The 17,332-nt window shown below is 44.0% G+C and overlaps 1 protein-coding gene across 8 annotated transcripts in view; it reads right to left on the reverse strand.

Annotated features, from left to right (window-relative positions):
- Nucleotides 1-4,849, reverse strand: part of DENND1A (DENN domain containing 1A) — a 275,137-nt gene extending 270,288 nt beyond the window's left edge. For all 8 annotated transcript variants that reach the window (XM_048513362.1, XM_048513361.1, XM_048513358.1 and 5 more), the window contains exon 1: nt 4,716-4,849. In XM_048513362.1, coding sequence (XP_048369319.1) covers nt 4,716-4,732 — 17 coding nt within the window. In that variant the 5' untranslated portion in view covers nt 4,733-4,849. The remainder of the gene's footprint in view (nt 1-4,715) is intronic.
- Nucleotides 4,850-17,332: the final 12,483 nt, after the last annotated feature.

Below are 17,332 nucleotides of genomic sequence, written 5' to 3' on the forward strand. Positions count from 1 at the left end.
ACTTTATTAGTAACCAAAAAGGCAATGATTCTAGAATTTCTTCGGCTACGTTCATTGGCTGCCAAAGATAAAAGAAATCTTGTATTTTTCCCTGATGATGGCAAAGTTTCTACAAATGAAAAGTACATAAGAACACACATGTTTTAGCATGTATAGCATAAGGGACTGTAAAATTAAGCCCCCTCCCTTATGTAAACTACCTTCCTCTTAAGGGTTTCTGCCCCCTTCATTTGTCTCAAGACCCTTGTGTAGTTTTTTTCTCGCCAACCCAATAAAAGAAGCCCCTCCAGTTCCCTTACAACATCTGCACCAACAGTGTTCAACACCAGATCACACACTCCAAAGGGAATGAATGTTCATGAACATCTGCCACTTCACAGTAACTCTCCAAACAAGAAACTGTTCTCGCTGCATGTACTTTTCTGTACCACATGTATTTACAACTCATTGGTCTAGCCAAGTCAGATCAATCTGCAAGGGAGCAAGTATATAGATGATTTTCCAAGCCTAGATGGCAATTATGCCTTCCAATTAGAACTAGAATTAGAATTAGGAGATTTATAAGCCACAACATGGCCAGAACTGCTTAAAGTGTCGATAAGAAAATGATAGAAACTATAGTATTTCAAATTTCTGTATTATGCAAAGTGTGTGAAATCAAATGTTACTTTATGATCACTGGCGAAAGAACTAGCTGGCTTATAGGAAGGCCACAAGTGAGGAAGATAGGAAAGAAAGTGACAAAAAAATAAGCAGCCGGCCATCTAATTTGGCAAGTCTGCAATTTTCTATCCTATAAAGTTACAGGACTCCTTTTCTGTCTGGCTCTTTTCACAAGTTTCTTCTGTCTCAACAGAGAATGGGGAGAGAATGCTCGTTTGGGGCCTCAGATTCTCTAACGATCCCTTGGCACAAAGTCCAGTCTATTTTACCATGCAATCCTTAGACCATTTATTTGGAATTAAGTCCTCACTGGAAATCACTGAACCTCACTCACTAGTGAGTAAAGGAACACTAGCTCTAACAGGTAGCAATTGGCACTTGCATTCACATTTGGTTTCATACTGAACAGCCTCCAAGCCATTTCACATTCTAAAGATACCAGTCTCCCATGTAAGCATAATTTTGTTCCCAAAACCACCACTGGGAAAAGCCCGCTCTGTGCTAAACAACACTGTATTTGAAGAGAGAAGAAGAGTTTGGATTTATAGCCTACTTTTCTCTCTTGTAAGGAGACTCAAGGTGGCTTACAAGCTCCTTTCCCTTCCTCTCCCCACAACAGACACCTTGTGAGGTAGGTGGGGCTGAGAGAGTTCTGAAGAACTGTGACTAGCCCAAGGTCACCCAGCAGGAATGCAGGAGTGTGAAAACACATCTGATTCACCAGATAAGCCTCCACCACTCAGGTGGAGGAGTGAGGAATCAAACCCGGTTCTCCAGGTTAGAATCCACCTGTTCATAACCACTACACGACCACTTGCAATCCATGTAGTATTCTCAATTCTTCCCTCCCCATTCCCACAGCAACCACTGGCTGTGAAACAAGTGTGCCGAACTGAAAGAGATAGATAGTAAAAATCTGGCTATTTCACAAACCACAAAATTGCCTATCCTGAGAATTTCCACACAAAAAGTAAAGTAATTGCCTTATTAGTTATTCCTGACAATGGAGAAAGTGCTGCCTATCTTCTTGGAAGGTCACATCCACCCATATCCATACCGACTCCAGAAGCCCCGCCCCTCCCAAGGCCAAAGCTGTCAAGTGCAATAATAAAGACGGATACTACAGAAAGTGTAGCCAAAGCAATTCACAGCAAGTGCTGGCTACAATAAAAGTCCACAAACTAGCCAGACAAATCAAACTTAATACGTGACATGTCATGTCATATGCAGCTCACAGCGCACGATCAGGTTGCACCATCTTGTGTGCAAAACCGTTACGAGAGAAGATCAAAAGTATTCTTAGTCAGCTGGGGAAATTATCTCAAAGAACTCTCAGGACTGACTTCCAGTGAAACTCTGAGGACTCGTGTGCTTCCGTAACCAGAAGTTGCCCAGTATTTTGTACTTCCTTAAAGATGAATAAATTCTTCTGTCAAATTGAAACTCTCAGGAAGCACAACTGAAGAATTTCTTCATTGCAACACAAGTCTGGGAGCCAACAGAAAGCCTCCTTCAAATATTCAGAATGTTCTGCTTTACTCTGTGCCACAAGAGTTAAAACAGCAGTATACAAACCAACCAAGCAGCATACTACCTGAGCAACCTCAGAACATAAAAGCTGTGGATTATAGGACAATGTGGGCCATTCTAAGAACACAAATATTTTTCAGTCAGTTTCATTGCTATCGTTAAATAGCCAAAGTTAGTCAACCCATGAGTACATTTGAAACCATTTATAACTCCCAGCATCCTGACCCAGTGAAATTTAATATGGATCTCATGTCTTATTCAGTCCTGTAATTCTCATAGTGTTTAACTGTCAATAAATTCAGGAGACCTGTACATGAAGGGGGGAAAAAAGGATTCTGTGAGCCTGGGCAGAAACACATACTCCCAGTTGCCTTATTAACACTTTTTATTTCCCCCTTGAAGTATTAAAAGCTAAGAACTACTGTAGTGGGGATTATTTTACAGAGAGATTTTGGGTCCCTCACAGAGCAGATACTGAGGTCTTGCTGGTTTTTAGATCTTCCTATTCTAAGCAATAGTGAGACTGCAGTCATGTTTAACTTGTAGTATTTAGAAAACCGCCCATCCAGGTATGCCCTTGATAACTGCCTGAAGATAGCAAGGTAGAAGAATAGTCAACACGCTCTTCTCAAAAAGGCAGGAGATACAAAGCAGTCTAAAGCAGTCTAAACCATCAGCCTCTTGTTGAGGCAAGTCAGAATGAAGTAGGCAAGTGCATGTTCTCAGATTCACAGGCCTCTTCCTCCCCAGATTATCCAGTTGCTACAGAAGGAAAGTATGGTTGACCTTCACATGTGGCTGAAGGTACATTATACAAATCCGAATCCTCAAGGAAAGGATTGTGACAGAAAGCCTCATGAGCCATCACCTCCACTGATTATACGTGTGAAGTTCTTAAAACTCAGATGTCACACACTCACCAGACTATCTCAAACCAGGTCCTCTCTCTCCCTTTCTGCTTCACATCCCACTGTTAACATAGGAAGGATTTCAAATAGGGCAAGCAAACACATATTTAAGAAAATAGCAAAGTTTACATCCCAAGGAGAATGACACAGCCCCAAATGTTTCAGTAGATAAACTGAAGTGAACTTATTAATCCGTTACTGAGCAGAATGAGAACTTCTGGAATGAGCCAGTAGAAGATATACACAATTTTCCCTTCCCATTTTGTCCTATAAACAGTTGCCACTACTTCCAGACCAACTTTATGCAGTGTGTCTGAACATGCCATCTGGTTACTCCAACCCAACTGAGTAAGGCTGCATATGAAGTAAGGCACATATGAATGCCCCCCTTCCATTTCTTACAAGCCGTTCCCCAAGTGGGGGTGACAGCATCACACTGTAAGATCACAGACAAAGCCAGGGAAAGTAATTCCAGATTCTGTGTGCCAGCACCTAATTTCTAAAAGCCCAAACAGTCAGGGATTAAGGATGTCCTCTACCTTGTAGAGAAGATCAGTATACCAAGCCCCATAAAAAATAAGAGCCAGGACCATACCAAGGAAAAGTTCTAGGGCTGAAAAAAGAGGAAGCAGGTTTTACAAGAACAGCCTCCTCTTCCACTTTCCACACTTCCAGAGAATCCAAGGCTGGCAAAACTCATTTTTGAATCACTAATGTTGCTACCTCTCTTGTTTTCTAAGTAATTGTTTTATACTAGTTCTTGGAACCCACAGGGCACTTTAACTGGGGCAGCAACCATGGCCCTTGACCGTCTAACCTTTCCTGCCTCTGCTGAACTTGTCTGGCGTGAAGAGAAAGGTTTAAAGGACCTCCCCCCACCCCCAAGACAGCAATTCATGCTGGGAAAGCTTGCACAGAATGTCACGTGCACAGAACCTTCCCTTTGCCCCACTCCACACATTTTGCAAAACAGAAAAAAAACCAGATTCTCTCACTATACATACATGACAAACACTTTCATTTTACTGTCCTGTGAACTGTTTACCTGCTCTTTTAAAGAAACGCAGAAGCTATGCCAAATTCAGGATGGGATGGGGGGGCGGCTCCCGGCCCTCGAAGCACTGACTCAAAGAAAATAAATGCAGGACTACCCCTCACTCGAATATCTCTCACCTTTTTCAGGCACAAAGTACCCCACCCCTCCGGCAGCGCCCATAAGCAAGGCCTGCTGTCAAGTACCCCCTACCCAATACATACACACAAACAACCAAACCCGCATCCACACAGGCGTCTCTCTTGCACCCGAGGCTGAAGGCAGGCCGCCTCCCAGGGGTAGTCCCCCCGCAGGGGAGAAGCAATTGTCTCCTTTCCAATGTGTCAGGGGACTAGGAGGGCTTCCCACGCCCAGGAGCCTGCCTTTTGGCACTCCTCGCCCTATTATGGCATCTGTGGCACAAGAGGGTGTGCAAAAGTCAGCCGCCTCCCTTTGGGAGACCCTCACGTACACTCCCCCCTGACGCCTGGGAGAGGAACAACTGCCCCTCCCCCCCGCAAGGAGACACTCCCCGTTGGGGGGGCTGCCCCACTTCCCTCCTTTCCACGCCGCTCACTCACTTGATGCGGGATCCCATGGTCTCTGGGGGGGCCGCATGGGCCCGCGGGAGGCGCCTACGGAAGGGGGGGGGGGTTGATGCTTCCAATCACTCCATCGCGCTCAGCCGCCAGGCAGAATCAAGCAGCCCGACGGATGAGGCGGGCGGGGAACGGACAGCAACGGGCCGGAAGTGCGCGCTGGGCGCTAGTGGGAAATGTAGTCATCCTAGAGGCACAGAAGACCGGAAGCCGCTCGAGCCACCGTTGCCATAACAATTCTTGCTCTGCAAACAAGGTCTGCGGACAGTTTGAGGAGGCCTGCTAGGACCGGGCAGGAAGAGTTCGCGTGGGCATGTGCAGAGGGTCTTTTTTTAAAAAAGCTCTTTCTTTACTTTATTGGGTTGTCAATCTCTACGGTGGTGATTGCAGATTTCCCCGAATTACAACTGATCTCTAGGTTACAGAGATCAGTTCCCCTGGAGAACACGGTTGATTTGGAAGGTGGATTGTCTGCCCTTATACCCCGCTTAGGACCCTTTCCTTCCCAAACCGTGTCTCCACCCCCAGAGTACCCAGGAAATCCCCAGCCCAGAGCTGGCAACTCTACGACACGTGCTAACTGTAATAGTCCACATTTATTTATGTATTTGTATTTACCCTTCCATACTTTTACCCTCCAGAAAGCGAATCAGTGTAAAACGCAAGACAAAGTTCTATCATAATTGTTTTAAAATTCATAAACCTCGTATATCATACTACTTGTACAGAGCCACCATAGAAAGATGTCACTCATGTAGTAGACTGAAATTCATGTGAAATTTGGGATGCAATCTGAAGGGGAGGGGGACTGAAAGTGTACCAGCAGCCAACGATGTCCTCCACGTGCATTGCTAGGGTCAGCTCAGCGTATTTCCCCATGGCTCTGAGAGCAGCACATGTGCTATACTGTACAACCCAGCGGATCTCTGGACCTCTTCATGATTGCTGTTCAATAAAGTTGAAAGTGTTCTACAACTCTGCCCCTGTCTATTTGTGAACATGCCCCTCCCTGCCCTACTTCCCCCTTCCATCTGTAGCTTCCCACAAGGGCTGCCCCAGTGCCCCTTCATACACCCAAGAGGGCGGGCTCTGACTGGAATTGCTGTAACTCAGTGGTGGTGAACCTACGGCACAGGTGCCAGAGGTGGCACTCAGCCCTCTCTGTGGGCACGCGTGCACAGAGTTCATCATGTGATAATAGTGTAATTATTTCAGGGAGATTATTAGCATTAAACCTAAGACATAGTTTTGGGGAAGCAGTGTAGGTAGCCCTGTTAAGCGCTGTTAAACCCTACTGATTTTCATGGGAAGAACGAAAGCATGATCCTTTACCTGGGAGTAAGCTTGGTTGCTGGCAATGGGGTTTGCTTCTGAGTAAACCCTCCTAGGGTCGTGATTCACCTGTTCGAAGCTTTGCACAGTTGCTTCAAAGTAAAGCCACCGACTACCACCAAGTTTACTCCTGAGTAACACATGCCTTGGAGCCAACCATTTTTTATATACTAAAACCTCAGTATTCAGGTTAAATTGCCATGTTGGCACTTTGCAATAAATAAGTGGGTTTTGGGTTGCAGTTTGGGCACTCAGTCTCGAAAAGGTTTGCCATCACTGCTGTAACTGGCTGCTGAATATCACTCGCATAGGGAACCAGCTGGTAGGTAGTCTGAGGCAGGGGTGTGACTGCTCTAGCAAGAGCAGGGCAGCAGTCTCTGCTTCCCAAACTGCCACAGCAATACTGGTGTCTAATAAACATGCAGCTTAGTGGTGCAGGAATGGGGACTCAGGGTGGGCACAAGGGGTTCCTGCCATGGGTGCAGCATAGAGGGGTTGTCAACATGCATCCCAGCCAAAATGATTCATCTCTGGGTGATCCATCAGCTGGGCCATCCTGCTTCCGTTCTGTGGCAGTGAGGTCAAAGCTCCAGGTCTTTTGCTGCCACTGACCTCTCTCCATGTGAGGATTGAACCAGGAGCCTTGATCGTGCTATCCCAGTGTCTTTCCATGCCTGTTTGTGCCTTGTCCTGTGTGGCTGGTGATAATGTCAGAGTTCTAGTGGAGTATCTCATGCCTAAAGGCATGTGTCCTTTGAATTCACCCTATTGGCCCAAGTTTTTGGATTCTAGTCTTCAGTGTGGGGGTTGTGAGTTTGAGCCTGAGTCTTTCTTTGTTTTTCTTGCTTTGCTTTTTCGTGGCAGTATGTGAGGCTCAGAGCAGGGCTTGTAAAGGGTAGGCAGCACTTCTGCTGCCACTCAGGCCTTTGCTGGGGAGGGGGTAGACATCTCATCTCATCTGCTCTTTCCCTATGGGCTGGGAAGGAATTTGGGCCATATGTTTTTGTGACACTCAGGCCTTTGCTGGGTCTCCCCTCTTGGTCCTCTGTCTGTCTATGGGAATGTGTGAGTCCAGATCAGCAAGTGGTGATTGACTGTGCCCATGTGTTGCACCCACAAGGGCATTATCACCTGCCATTGTCTGATTGGTGGGGTGCACGTTGTTATTTTTCCCTGAGGAAAGTCCACAGAGAACAGCCCAGTGGCACTGTTTTTGCCCTGGCGTCTAACCATCACTACTGCAGTGACCTTTAGAATTGTGCTGCATGTTTTACAGTCTGTTCCAGTGCATCACTTTTATTCATGACAGAGAAAATTAAGCAGTATCATTTTTACCAATCCGCATTGCAGGGATCTCATGTCCTTGCTGATGTTACTATTATTTCTAATAATAATAAAATGATGAAAATTAAAAATAAAGAGCAAAAAATATTTTTCTCCTGTGTTGCAATATCGGAAACAAATGGATTCAGTAACAAATATAAAAGTGTTTCTGAAGAAGGAAACATCTAAAAAGATGTAATCAAGCTAATAACAACAAAAATATTATAAAGTTGTCAGTGATCTATCAACACTAAACAAAACAACATTTGAACACACACACACGAGTGGGATAAGCCTCTGTAAAAAGGGAAAAAAACCTCCCCAGACCTTGTAAGTATAGAACTTGATAAAGTAGTTGCATTAATGCAGCCCTGAAAATTCTCTGAAATGGCTTCTTTAGAGTTTCCTCTACAACACCCTAGTCTGAGTTCCCTTCTAATGGCATTTATACTGAGCAATTTCACAATCCATTACTTTTTTAATGGTATGAAACCTGATTCAAATGGTCAGCGAGAAGTAGAATCAAAGGCAACCTCTGAGTGACACCTGATCTAACTCTTCTAAAGAAATTTTGCAAGTTTGCAGCAAAAGCTGACTGAACATGGTACTAATTGGCTAGTGCCATCAATGTCACCAAGAAAGCTGTACGCCAATGCCTATGTATTTTTTTCAAGTTTAAAATAAAAGATGCTCTTTTTAAAAAGCAATAGATGAACTTCCACAGGTGGCATTTTTAAAATTAAAAAATGGCAAGCATCTTTCTTGCCGGTGGTCATGCCTTAAAATAAAAACATATTTGGCAACTGTTTTGGATTCCATTAGAAGAATTACAAGTTATGAGACAGATTTTGAACCTAGCAACTTGTGTTGAGGTTTTTATACAATAAACCTAATCTTCATGCTAGGCTAGCAAATAACTGGTATTCCTTTTGGTGGCTAGATTTCTACTTGCATACAACTAGAAATGTAGGTTCTCCATAGTTAGTAATTAGTATGATATGATTTGGGAAATAGTTGTAGTCGACCCACGTGGTCAGCGCAAGAACGAGACGAGACGCGGAGATAACATCTGGTGGAGATCGCCAGCAGCGGGAGACCGGAGGTCCGTGTTCCTAGCGAATCTCCCGTCTGCCGGTTCCTGGCACCTTTTATTGTTATTCTATTGGGGGCGTGTAGGAGGGAGGACCGGGGGGAGTTCCGGGAGAGCGGGAGGTCGGGAGATCATCATGTGATGCATGATCTCATCTGGCTACGTGCGGAGAGGAGCGTAAGCGTCTGAGCCTAATCCTCACCTGGGGGCAAGACCATTGTCCCTGCGCCCGGTGATTGAGCCAGGCAGTTCATGACCCGTGACTCATTGGGGGATGAGGAGTGGGGGTGCGGTGCGGCCAGCAAGGCCGTAGGTCCGTTGGCGTCCCAACGTTCCACTACGGCACTGCTGGGTCGGCAGTGCACTACTACAATAGTGACAATGGATAAACTTGTCTTCACAACTCAAGTTAGACCCAGTCTAACACATTTTTATTTAAATAGTTCTCTATATAAATGCCAATAAAACACTGTGCAAAAGGTCATTTACCAAAAGAACACAATCCACAAATATATATATTTAAAAGAACAACCAAATGACACAAAACAGTGTGCACGTTTCCAAGTCTTCCAGAACTGTTCATCAGGCTGGCTGGTACAAAAACATTTTTTTAAAAAAACATGAATCTTCTTCACAGTGCCATCCTAAGCAGTTACACCCTTCTAAACCCACTGACCTCAATGAACTTAGAAGTGTATAACTCTATTTAGGACGGCACTGGTTAATAGAAGAGATACTATATGAGTTATTATTGGTAACTATTAAAAAGTTTGATGGGGTTACCATGAAAGCAATGGAGTAGAATAGTCTACCCTCTACTCTGCTAGCATTTTAATTGGTGGGTTCTTTCCTGTTTAATTATTCTTCAGTATCTATTAACATATTTTAGTAGTTATATTTCCTGTTTTCTGTCCCAGACCACTTCAATAGGAACTAAGTCACTATTCCAAGGCTTAATAAAACAAATGTTTCCCCAGAAAATGGCTTTCAGGTAACTTGAAACATGCTGAGAAGGGAAAGACAGTGGAGTTTGGTTGTTGTGGGTTTTCTGGACTGTGTGGCCGTGGTTTGGTAGATCTTATTCCTAATATTTCGCCTGCATCTGTGGCTGGCATCTCCAGAGGTGTATCACAGAGGGAAGTTTGTTATACACTGTGTCCAGTTATACACAGTGTATAGCAAACTTCTTTCTGTGATGCACCTCTGAAGATTCCAGCCACAGATGCAGGCGAAATGTTAGGAACAAGATCTACCAGACCACAGTCACACAGCCTGGAAAATCCACAACAACCAGCTGAATCCGGCCATGAAAGCCTTCAACAATACACAGTAGAGTTTGTTGATTTATCTTATCTGTTATTCCAGTTGTGTAGCAGTGGGAATTAAATCTTGCACTACTACTTAAGTATTTGCAACATATCCCTGTTATATTGTGTTCATATTTATACTTTGTTTTTATCACTGACACCAAAGGATCACAGCTGTAAATTCAAAGTATGTGGCCTTTTCTGTGTTAAAAATACCATCTACCTATTTTGAAGAAGAGTTCCTTATCTTATTGTTTTTATTTATCTTTTGTTTCATAACTTATACCACTCTTTCAAATATTTCAAGTCAGCTTATGTTAGAAAGTATTCAAGTTGCAATATTAGAACATCAGCCATGACACTGTGACACTAAGCTTCCTGAAGTCTGGAAAGTGCCCCGACATCTTGTCTGCTGTCAGTGACAAATGCTCCACAGTGTTACAATGAACTACATTCTAGATAGAGTTAATGTTTTCAGGGGGTACATGCAAACACAGTTTTTGAAAGGTTGGTAGTAACAGCTGTTGAACTGGGAGTCCTGTAAGCATAGCCGCTTCCAGATGTGTTCATACACAAATTGGGGGTCAGAGAAGAGCTTCCATACTGAGCACATGATTTTAAATGTTTTCCATTCGCTGTTTCATTTTCGTTTATGGCAAATCAGAGAAATAAAGCAATATCTTAACAGATAGAAGCAGAAGCACTTAACTATACACAATAGACCAGTGATGGCAAACCTATGGCACGGGTGCCACAGGTGGCACTCAGAGCCCTCTCTGTGGGCACTCGCACACAGAGTTTGTCATGTGAGGGGGCGGAAAATCACCCCCACACACACACACACACATCTACGCTGGTCTGGGCCACTGAGCACGACACGTGCGCACCGCGGTGAGCAGGAAGGACTCGGCTGGCGGGCCTGGTGCCTGTGCTCTGGGTGGCTGCTGCCTGAGGGGGGGGGCGCAGAGGAGGCAGAGATGCTAGAGAGGCACAGAATGGTGCGCGCGGGACTTGCTAGAGGCTAGAGCAGGCTGGTCCCTGCTTGAGCAGGTGGGGTGGAGGAAGAGGGAGCCAACCGGTTTTTTCTACACTAAAACCTCAGTATTCAGGTTAAATTGCCAGGCTGGCGCTTTGCAATAAATAAGGGGGGTTTTGGTTGCAGTTTGGGCACTCGGTCTCAAAAAGGTTAGCCAACACTGCGATAGACTGAGTCTTACCAGTATTTGGCTCAAATAGTTTGGCAGGATGCCCACTGGACATCGGTTTCTAAGCTGTATTTGCATCATCCCCAGATTCCGGAGATACACAATTAATTCCCAGAAGTGTTCAAGGTCTCTTCATAGTTTGCACCCCTTCTAGCCTCACCTGCATTACCTGTGCAGTGTTCCAATCTATATACAATTATCTAAATAAATACACAATAATTCTTTGTAAACAGTACGTGTATGTCTCTTCTTGTATCCATTCAGAGAAACAGCAGAAGTATTCCACTGCATTTCACTTCTTTGTATTCCCCTGTCTCCACAGAGACGACTACTGTACTTTGCAAAGCTGGGGGCAATGAAGAAGATCCAGGTGGCTTGATTATACCTCCAGGTCTGACAACAAGTTCCGCTGCAGTGGGATTATGACTTGGACTGCCAAATTCTCTGAAAATGTAACCTGCTACAAGAACCTATTTGGAAAAGTATCTTTATATTGGTTATGTGAAACTCTCCCTGTCTCAACAGAAAATCTCAAGGGCTGAAGTGAAACTCAAAGGTTGCAATCTGCCCCAGTGGGGAAAAGTATAGCTATATTACAAGTACTTGTATGTTTCCCCTGTGGGGCAATTAGAAGCCATACACTGCTCAGTGTCATATCAGTTCAGGAAAAGGGGAGTGGCTTCAAACCTGCTCCTTCTGCACCATAGGCCTCATCTGAATCAGGGCGTCACACACCTGATTTATAGACACACAAAAATGGTGGGAGTTCCATTCACAGATGCTAAATCAGTTTGAGCTGTCCAGTTAAGTGTGGAGTCAGCTCCAAAGTTTGTTTGTATTAGGCCGATGTATGGGGTGGCATTTCCCTTCCCATCTGGAGATCAGAATCATTTTTGAAAGGAAAAAACACAAAGAAGAAACACTGATCTCTGTTTTACCTGCACTCATTTTTAGGCTACTCCTCCAACAGCAGTGCCAACTGAGTAACCCACAGCCTCCATCTGTAGCGTGGCAGAGATTACAGCACGTGGATAGTGATCTCCTTAGGGAAGGAAAGAGTTTGAATCACTCAGCTGCCCCTTTCTTGAATGCCATGTTTTAGATTAGAGTATCTACAATGGAGTAGCCAAGCTGATTAGCTGGGGTTCCAACTCGACAGTGAGTTCAGCCATTTAACAGCAAACAAAAGGGGGGGGGCGGCATTTGGGAACTTTTCAACAGAAGAGAACAATGCTGGGATTGAGTGGAGCAGAAGCCTCAGGATTGCATCCAGAGAGACCAACGGCACTGAAGAAAAATAAGGTGCTGAGCCTGCATAGTTGGCTTCAGGTTTGAGAGACAAGGACAGGATTTGTGTTTGAGTGCCAGAAGGTGAGGCATAAAGAATAATTATGGATTCATCTCTACTGGGGTAACTTCTCCAGTTTACTTTCTTAATCACTAATTCAGGCAAAACAATTGCATTACATCTTTGTAGAGGAGGCAAAGTAAATGGGCGAGTTGGGCAGGCCTGCCATTTCACCTACAAGTTCCCCTCCGCTGTACTGTTTGTGCAGCATTCTTTGGCAAGCCCCCTTGGCCTTGGTTTTTAAATGGCAACTGTATTTCCGTAAAATGATGTCTTCTCTTGTATCTGTATTGGAGGGAAATGGTAATAATATTTACTTCATTTATACTGTGCCTTTTCCCCCCAATGGGGCCCAAAGTGACTTACACTGCTCTTTTCTTCTCCATTTTAATTATATTTTAAATGGAGGGAAAGGTGGCTGTGATGCTTCAGATAGCCAAACATCTTGCAGAATAATAGGTTCACATGGAACCTCGGGACCTGAAAGATTCTCAGCAGGTTATGTGGCATCTGCGCATCCAGTATATCAAAGACCCAGCTTGGTATGTTATGAGGCATCGCGCCTTCTCAGCTTCCTGTTTCTCCTTTAACCTTCCTCCACCTCTTTGCCACCTGCCATGGCATCTCCCATACATTTTGTCAAGATTGTTCAATAGAGAATGGAATGAATGGGATCTTCCCTCCTAGGTTTCAACAGGCATTCCACTGCCGTGTTTAATTTTTTATTATTAGAAACGCAAACTGAATATGTTTCCGAATATTCTGACTCATCCCCACCCTTCCTTCTGTCTGCCAATAGGGGCAACATTATGCATGCGTCTCCCCTGGCTGCTAACAAGCCTCTGTGTAAGTGATATAATATATAATATATTTCCTTTGAAGCACCATACACCGTGTGACCTTTTTGTGCCCTGTTCACAAAGGAGTAAGAAATAACTGTTCTTTTTTCTCTCAAGCCTATGATTATACCAACAGCTATAACTCAGGACCATAAAAAAACCTTAGCTAAGCTGGAGACTCATCCCCCCAAAAGGAAAGAGCGTATGATGATTGACCTGAAATGAACTCTCCGTTTTATAGTAGAAGAAGATTTAAATATGGGAGAGCATATCCAAGGGTTACTGCCTCTCAACAGACCACTTCTGCTTGTCTGCAGAAACTCTTCATGATTAACAACAGCCTATGATTTATGAGCATATGGAGACCATGAGAAGCCTATCTCTCCCTCGCTCTAAGTGTTTACTAACTTCCTGGCGATAGAATGCATCCTTCTTCTGCCCGCTATATTTCTTTTCCTTTGGTAGTTTGCATCATCATTTGCTTAAAAATATTACAGCAATGCGGTGTTTCCCTAAATCAGCTTGGGCAGCTGATCCTCAATAAATCAACATGGAGCATTCAACCAGAATTGCCACTGGAAAGCTTTAACACATGCAGAAATGACGTATATACACAGGCACACATAAATCAACACTTATTCCCTCCAGAAACACTATAGTAAGTTGGATGGGGTGGGGTGGGGGATATATCCATCCTCTGATTCAACATGCTTGGGAAGTAGGGTTGCTGAGTCATGAAGACTTACAGCAGTATGTCCCAAACTTCTGACAGTAGGTTTACTATGTCTTCTAAAATAACAATGGGGGCCACTTCTCAGTCAAACTGAAAAGTATTCACTAGGAAAAACTGTCTACCCATAGAGGAGCAAACCCTCATTATCTTTTCGGTGGATACCTTCTTGGAAAGCAGGAGCAACTGAAGAAGTGAATCATACAGAGGGTGCTGTTGGCACCTTCCTCTGTGGTTCAGAAGTTTAGGATGCCAGATGTAGTCGACCCACGCGGTCAGCGTAAGAACGAGACGAGACGCGGAGATAACATCTGGTGGAGATCGCCAGCAGCGGGAGACCGGAGGTCCGTGTTCCTAGCGAGTCTCCCGTCTGCCGGTTCCTGGCACCTTTTATTGTTACTCTAGCGGGCGCTTGTAGGAGGGAGGACTGGGGAGTTCAGCCCAGGAGGTCGGAGATCATCATGTGATGCATGATCTCATCTGGCTACGTGCGGAGAGGAGCGTACGCGTCTGAGCCTAATCCTCACCCGGGGGCAAGACCATTGTCCCTGCGCCCGGTGATTGAGCCAGGAGACTGATTCCTGACCCGTGACTCATGGGGGGATGAGGAGTGGGGGTGCGATGCGACCGGCAAGGCCGCAGGTCCGTTGGCGTCCCAACGTTCTACTACGGCACTGCTGGGTCGGCAGTGCACTACTACAGCCAGAAATCTTTGATTTTTTTATTCATTATTTTTTCATGGCAATTAGGAATTACTAAGTTAATGTGATAGCACAGGTCTAATAGATTGCTGGCAATATGTAATATTTTCTGGTAACAGATAATGTGAGAGTACAGATGTGAGAGAGTACACCACTAGGGATGTGGATCCAGAGACTAACCAATCAAGTGAAAATTACCTATTAATTATTATAACTATAACTTACTTAAACTGAAAAATTAATAACACTTAATAATAGCCAGAAGTCATCACTTTTATACATCATTCTGTCATGAGGCTTGGAGTTCAACAAGGTCAGTGAGGAAGGGGGAGAAGCAAATATTCAACTAACAGGGATGTTTTCCAATCAGCAGTGTTATATACATGTCTTGCTACCAAACAGGACTGTGCTGATTGTCATGCCCACTGACTTCCTCTCAATAACCAGACTCAGGTTTCCTAAAACCAGTTTATTGCATCAAAGTAAACAAATACTCCAGAGGGTTTTACTGGATCTAAAGTTCCCACACTTAGCAGCAACCTATATCCCCGGCTACGCACCTCCTCCCTCTAATGGTTTTTCCAAAAGCAAAAGTGTTCACAGACTGTGCAGTTCATTCAAGGTTGGAACCTAATGAAGGTCAGGTGCTGTCTGGCTAGGGAGGGAAAACCATTAGTACAAGCCTCTAAACAAGCCAGATGTATCACAAGCAGGGATTATTTGGTGCCAGTGTCTCCAAGACTCCCTTGGGTGAACATGGCAATGTTGGATTTTATCACACAGAGAAGTGGCTAACACACTGATTAAAAGGGTAGAAGGTAAATGTTTATTAGGAATTACATTTAGGATAGGAAAGAAGGAGAAATAGCATGCTGCTATCTTTCTAGCTAGGAAGTGTCTCTGCAACTAACTTCCAAGAAGAGGCAGGAAATTAGACCTGAGAGTATCAGTCTAAGGACAGACAAGAGGTGACACAAAAGGACAGAGGGGTCACTAACTTTACAGCCCTCTGTAGCTGACCACTTGCTCACCTCCTGCTGAGTCCTCTTCTCAGTTCCTTTGCACATTAGACATTGCTACATTCAACACCCTCCCCAAGATCTAGTGTGCGAAGTCCACAGGATTCATCTTCTTACGTTGACTTTCAAACTTCTGTCCAGGTAAGGACTTGAATAGAATAGAATAGAATAGAATCTTTATTGGCCAAGTGTGATTGGACACACAAGGAATTTGTCTCCGGTGCATATGCTCTCAGTGTACATAAAAGAAAATACATTTGTCAAGAATCCTTCAGGAATTTTAGCCCTCCATGGTTGTGGCCATAGGTCCTAGTAAACGTCAGGAAACAATCAATAGTAATAAAAACATAAAATGTAAAATCATAAAATAAATGGAAATATTAAATTTTGGGCTAGCAATTAAGCTGATTCATAATTGGGAGGAGATGGGTAACGTAGGAATGATGAAAAAAAAGTGGTGTGGTAGTATATAGACCAAATATATAATAAATAGTTGACATTATCGAGGGAATTATTTGTTTAACAGAGTGATGGCATTAGGGAAAAAACTGTTCTTATGTCTAGTTGTCTTGGTGTGCAGTGCTCTGTAGCAGCGTTTAGAGGGTAAGAGTTGGCTCAGTTTATGTCCAGGATCTGAGGGGTCAATGTTCCCACAGCCACACGTGATACAGTATACAGGTCCTCAATTCCAGGAGGGCAGGTTAGCAATTGTTTTTCACTTGCAGTTCTGAGTTATTCTCTGAAGATGATGACTTCGATCTTGTTGGGTTTGCAGAACCAAACCACACAGTTAGCAGAGGAGTGCGAGATGACAGACTCCAATGATTTCCTCTGTAGAACTGTATCAGCAGCTCCTTGGGGCAGTTTGAGCTTCCTGAGTTAGTATGAAAGAACATTTACTGTTGTGCTTTTTTGATGACATTTTTGATATTAGGTGACCATTTTAGGTCATGAGATATGATGGAGCCTAGAAATTTAAAGGTCTCTACTGTTGATACTGTGTTGTCTAGTATTGTGAGAGGAGGTAGGATGGGAGGGTTTCTCCTGAAATCTACCACCAGTTGCATTGGTGAATGCAACTGCAACCATTTCTGCTGTAGAACAGTAGTGTAAGTCATCAAGCCCATCTTCACACAGGTATCTCATGAGATATTTCACATCCACATGCTTGATTCAAATGCTGAACTATTTCACCACAGTCCCCTTAGCTTTCATAGCATAAGATCAGATCACCCACATAAGTCAGAATGTAAGTCCATTTGTTGTCTCTGTACCTTTAGTACAGGCAAAGCTTTGCCTTGTTCAAATCCTTCTTTGCTAAGCATCTGAAGAAGTTTTTAGTTCCAACACCGGGCTGCCTGTTTTAGTTCATAAATGCTCTTCTGCAGTTTGCACACAAGATGTTTGTTCTTGTGTTGTTCAGATCCTGGTGGTTGTTCCATGCAGACTTCTTTTATTTCTCCACCTAGTCTTTATGTCTAGGTGCTCAACTTGCATCTTTCTTGGAGCTGCAATGTTCAAGAGCAGAAGTGTGTCTGCCTACTGGTGAAAAGGTTTCATTGTAGTCTTTTCCAAATTTTTGAGAGTAGCCTTTTGCAACCAGTCTTGCCTTGTAACTTTCCCCTTCCCCTTCTGCATCATGCTTGGTCTTGAAGACACATCCTACTGCCTTCTTTCCAGGTGGTAGTTCTGTAAGTGTCCATGT

This window comes from Sphaerodactylus townsendi, linkage group LG12 (assembly GCF_021028975.2).
Source record: "Sphaerodactylus townsendi isolate TG3544 linkage group LG12, MPM_Stown_v2.3, whole genome shotgun sequence".
In the NCBI taxonomy this organism is placed as follows: domain Eukaryota; kingdom Metazoa; phylum Chordata; class Lepidosauria; order Squamata; family Sphaerodactylidae; genus Sphaerodactylus; species Sphaerodactylus townsendi.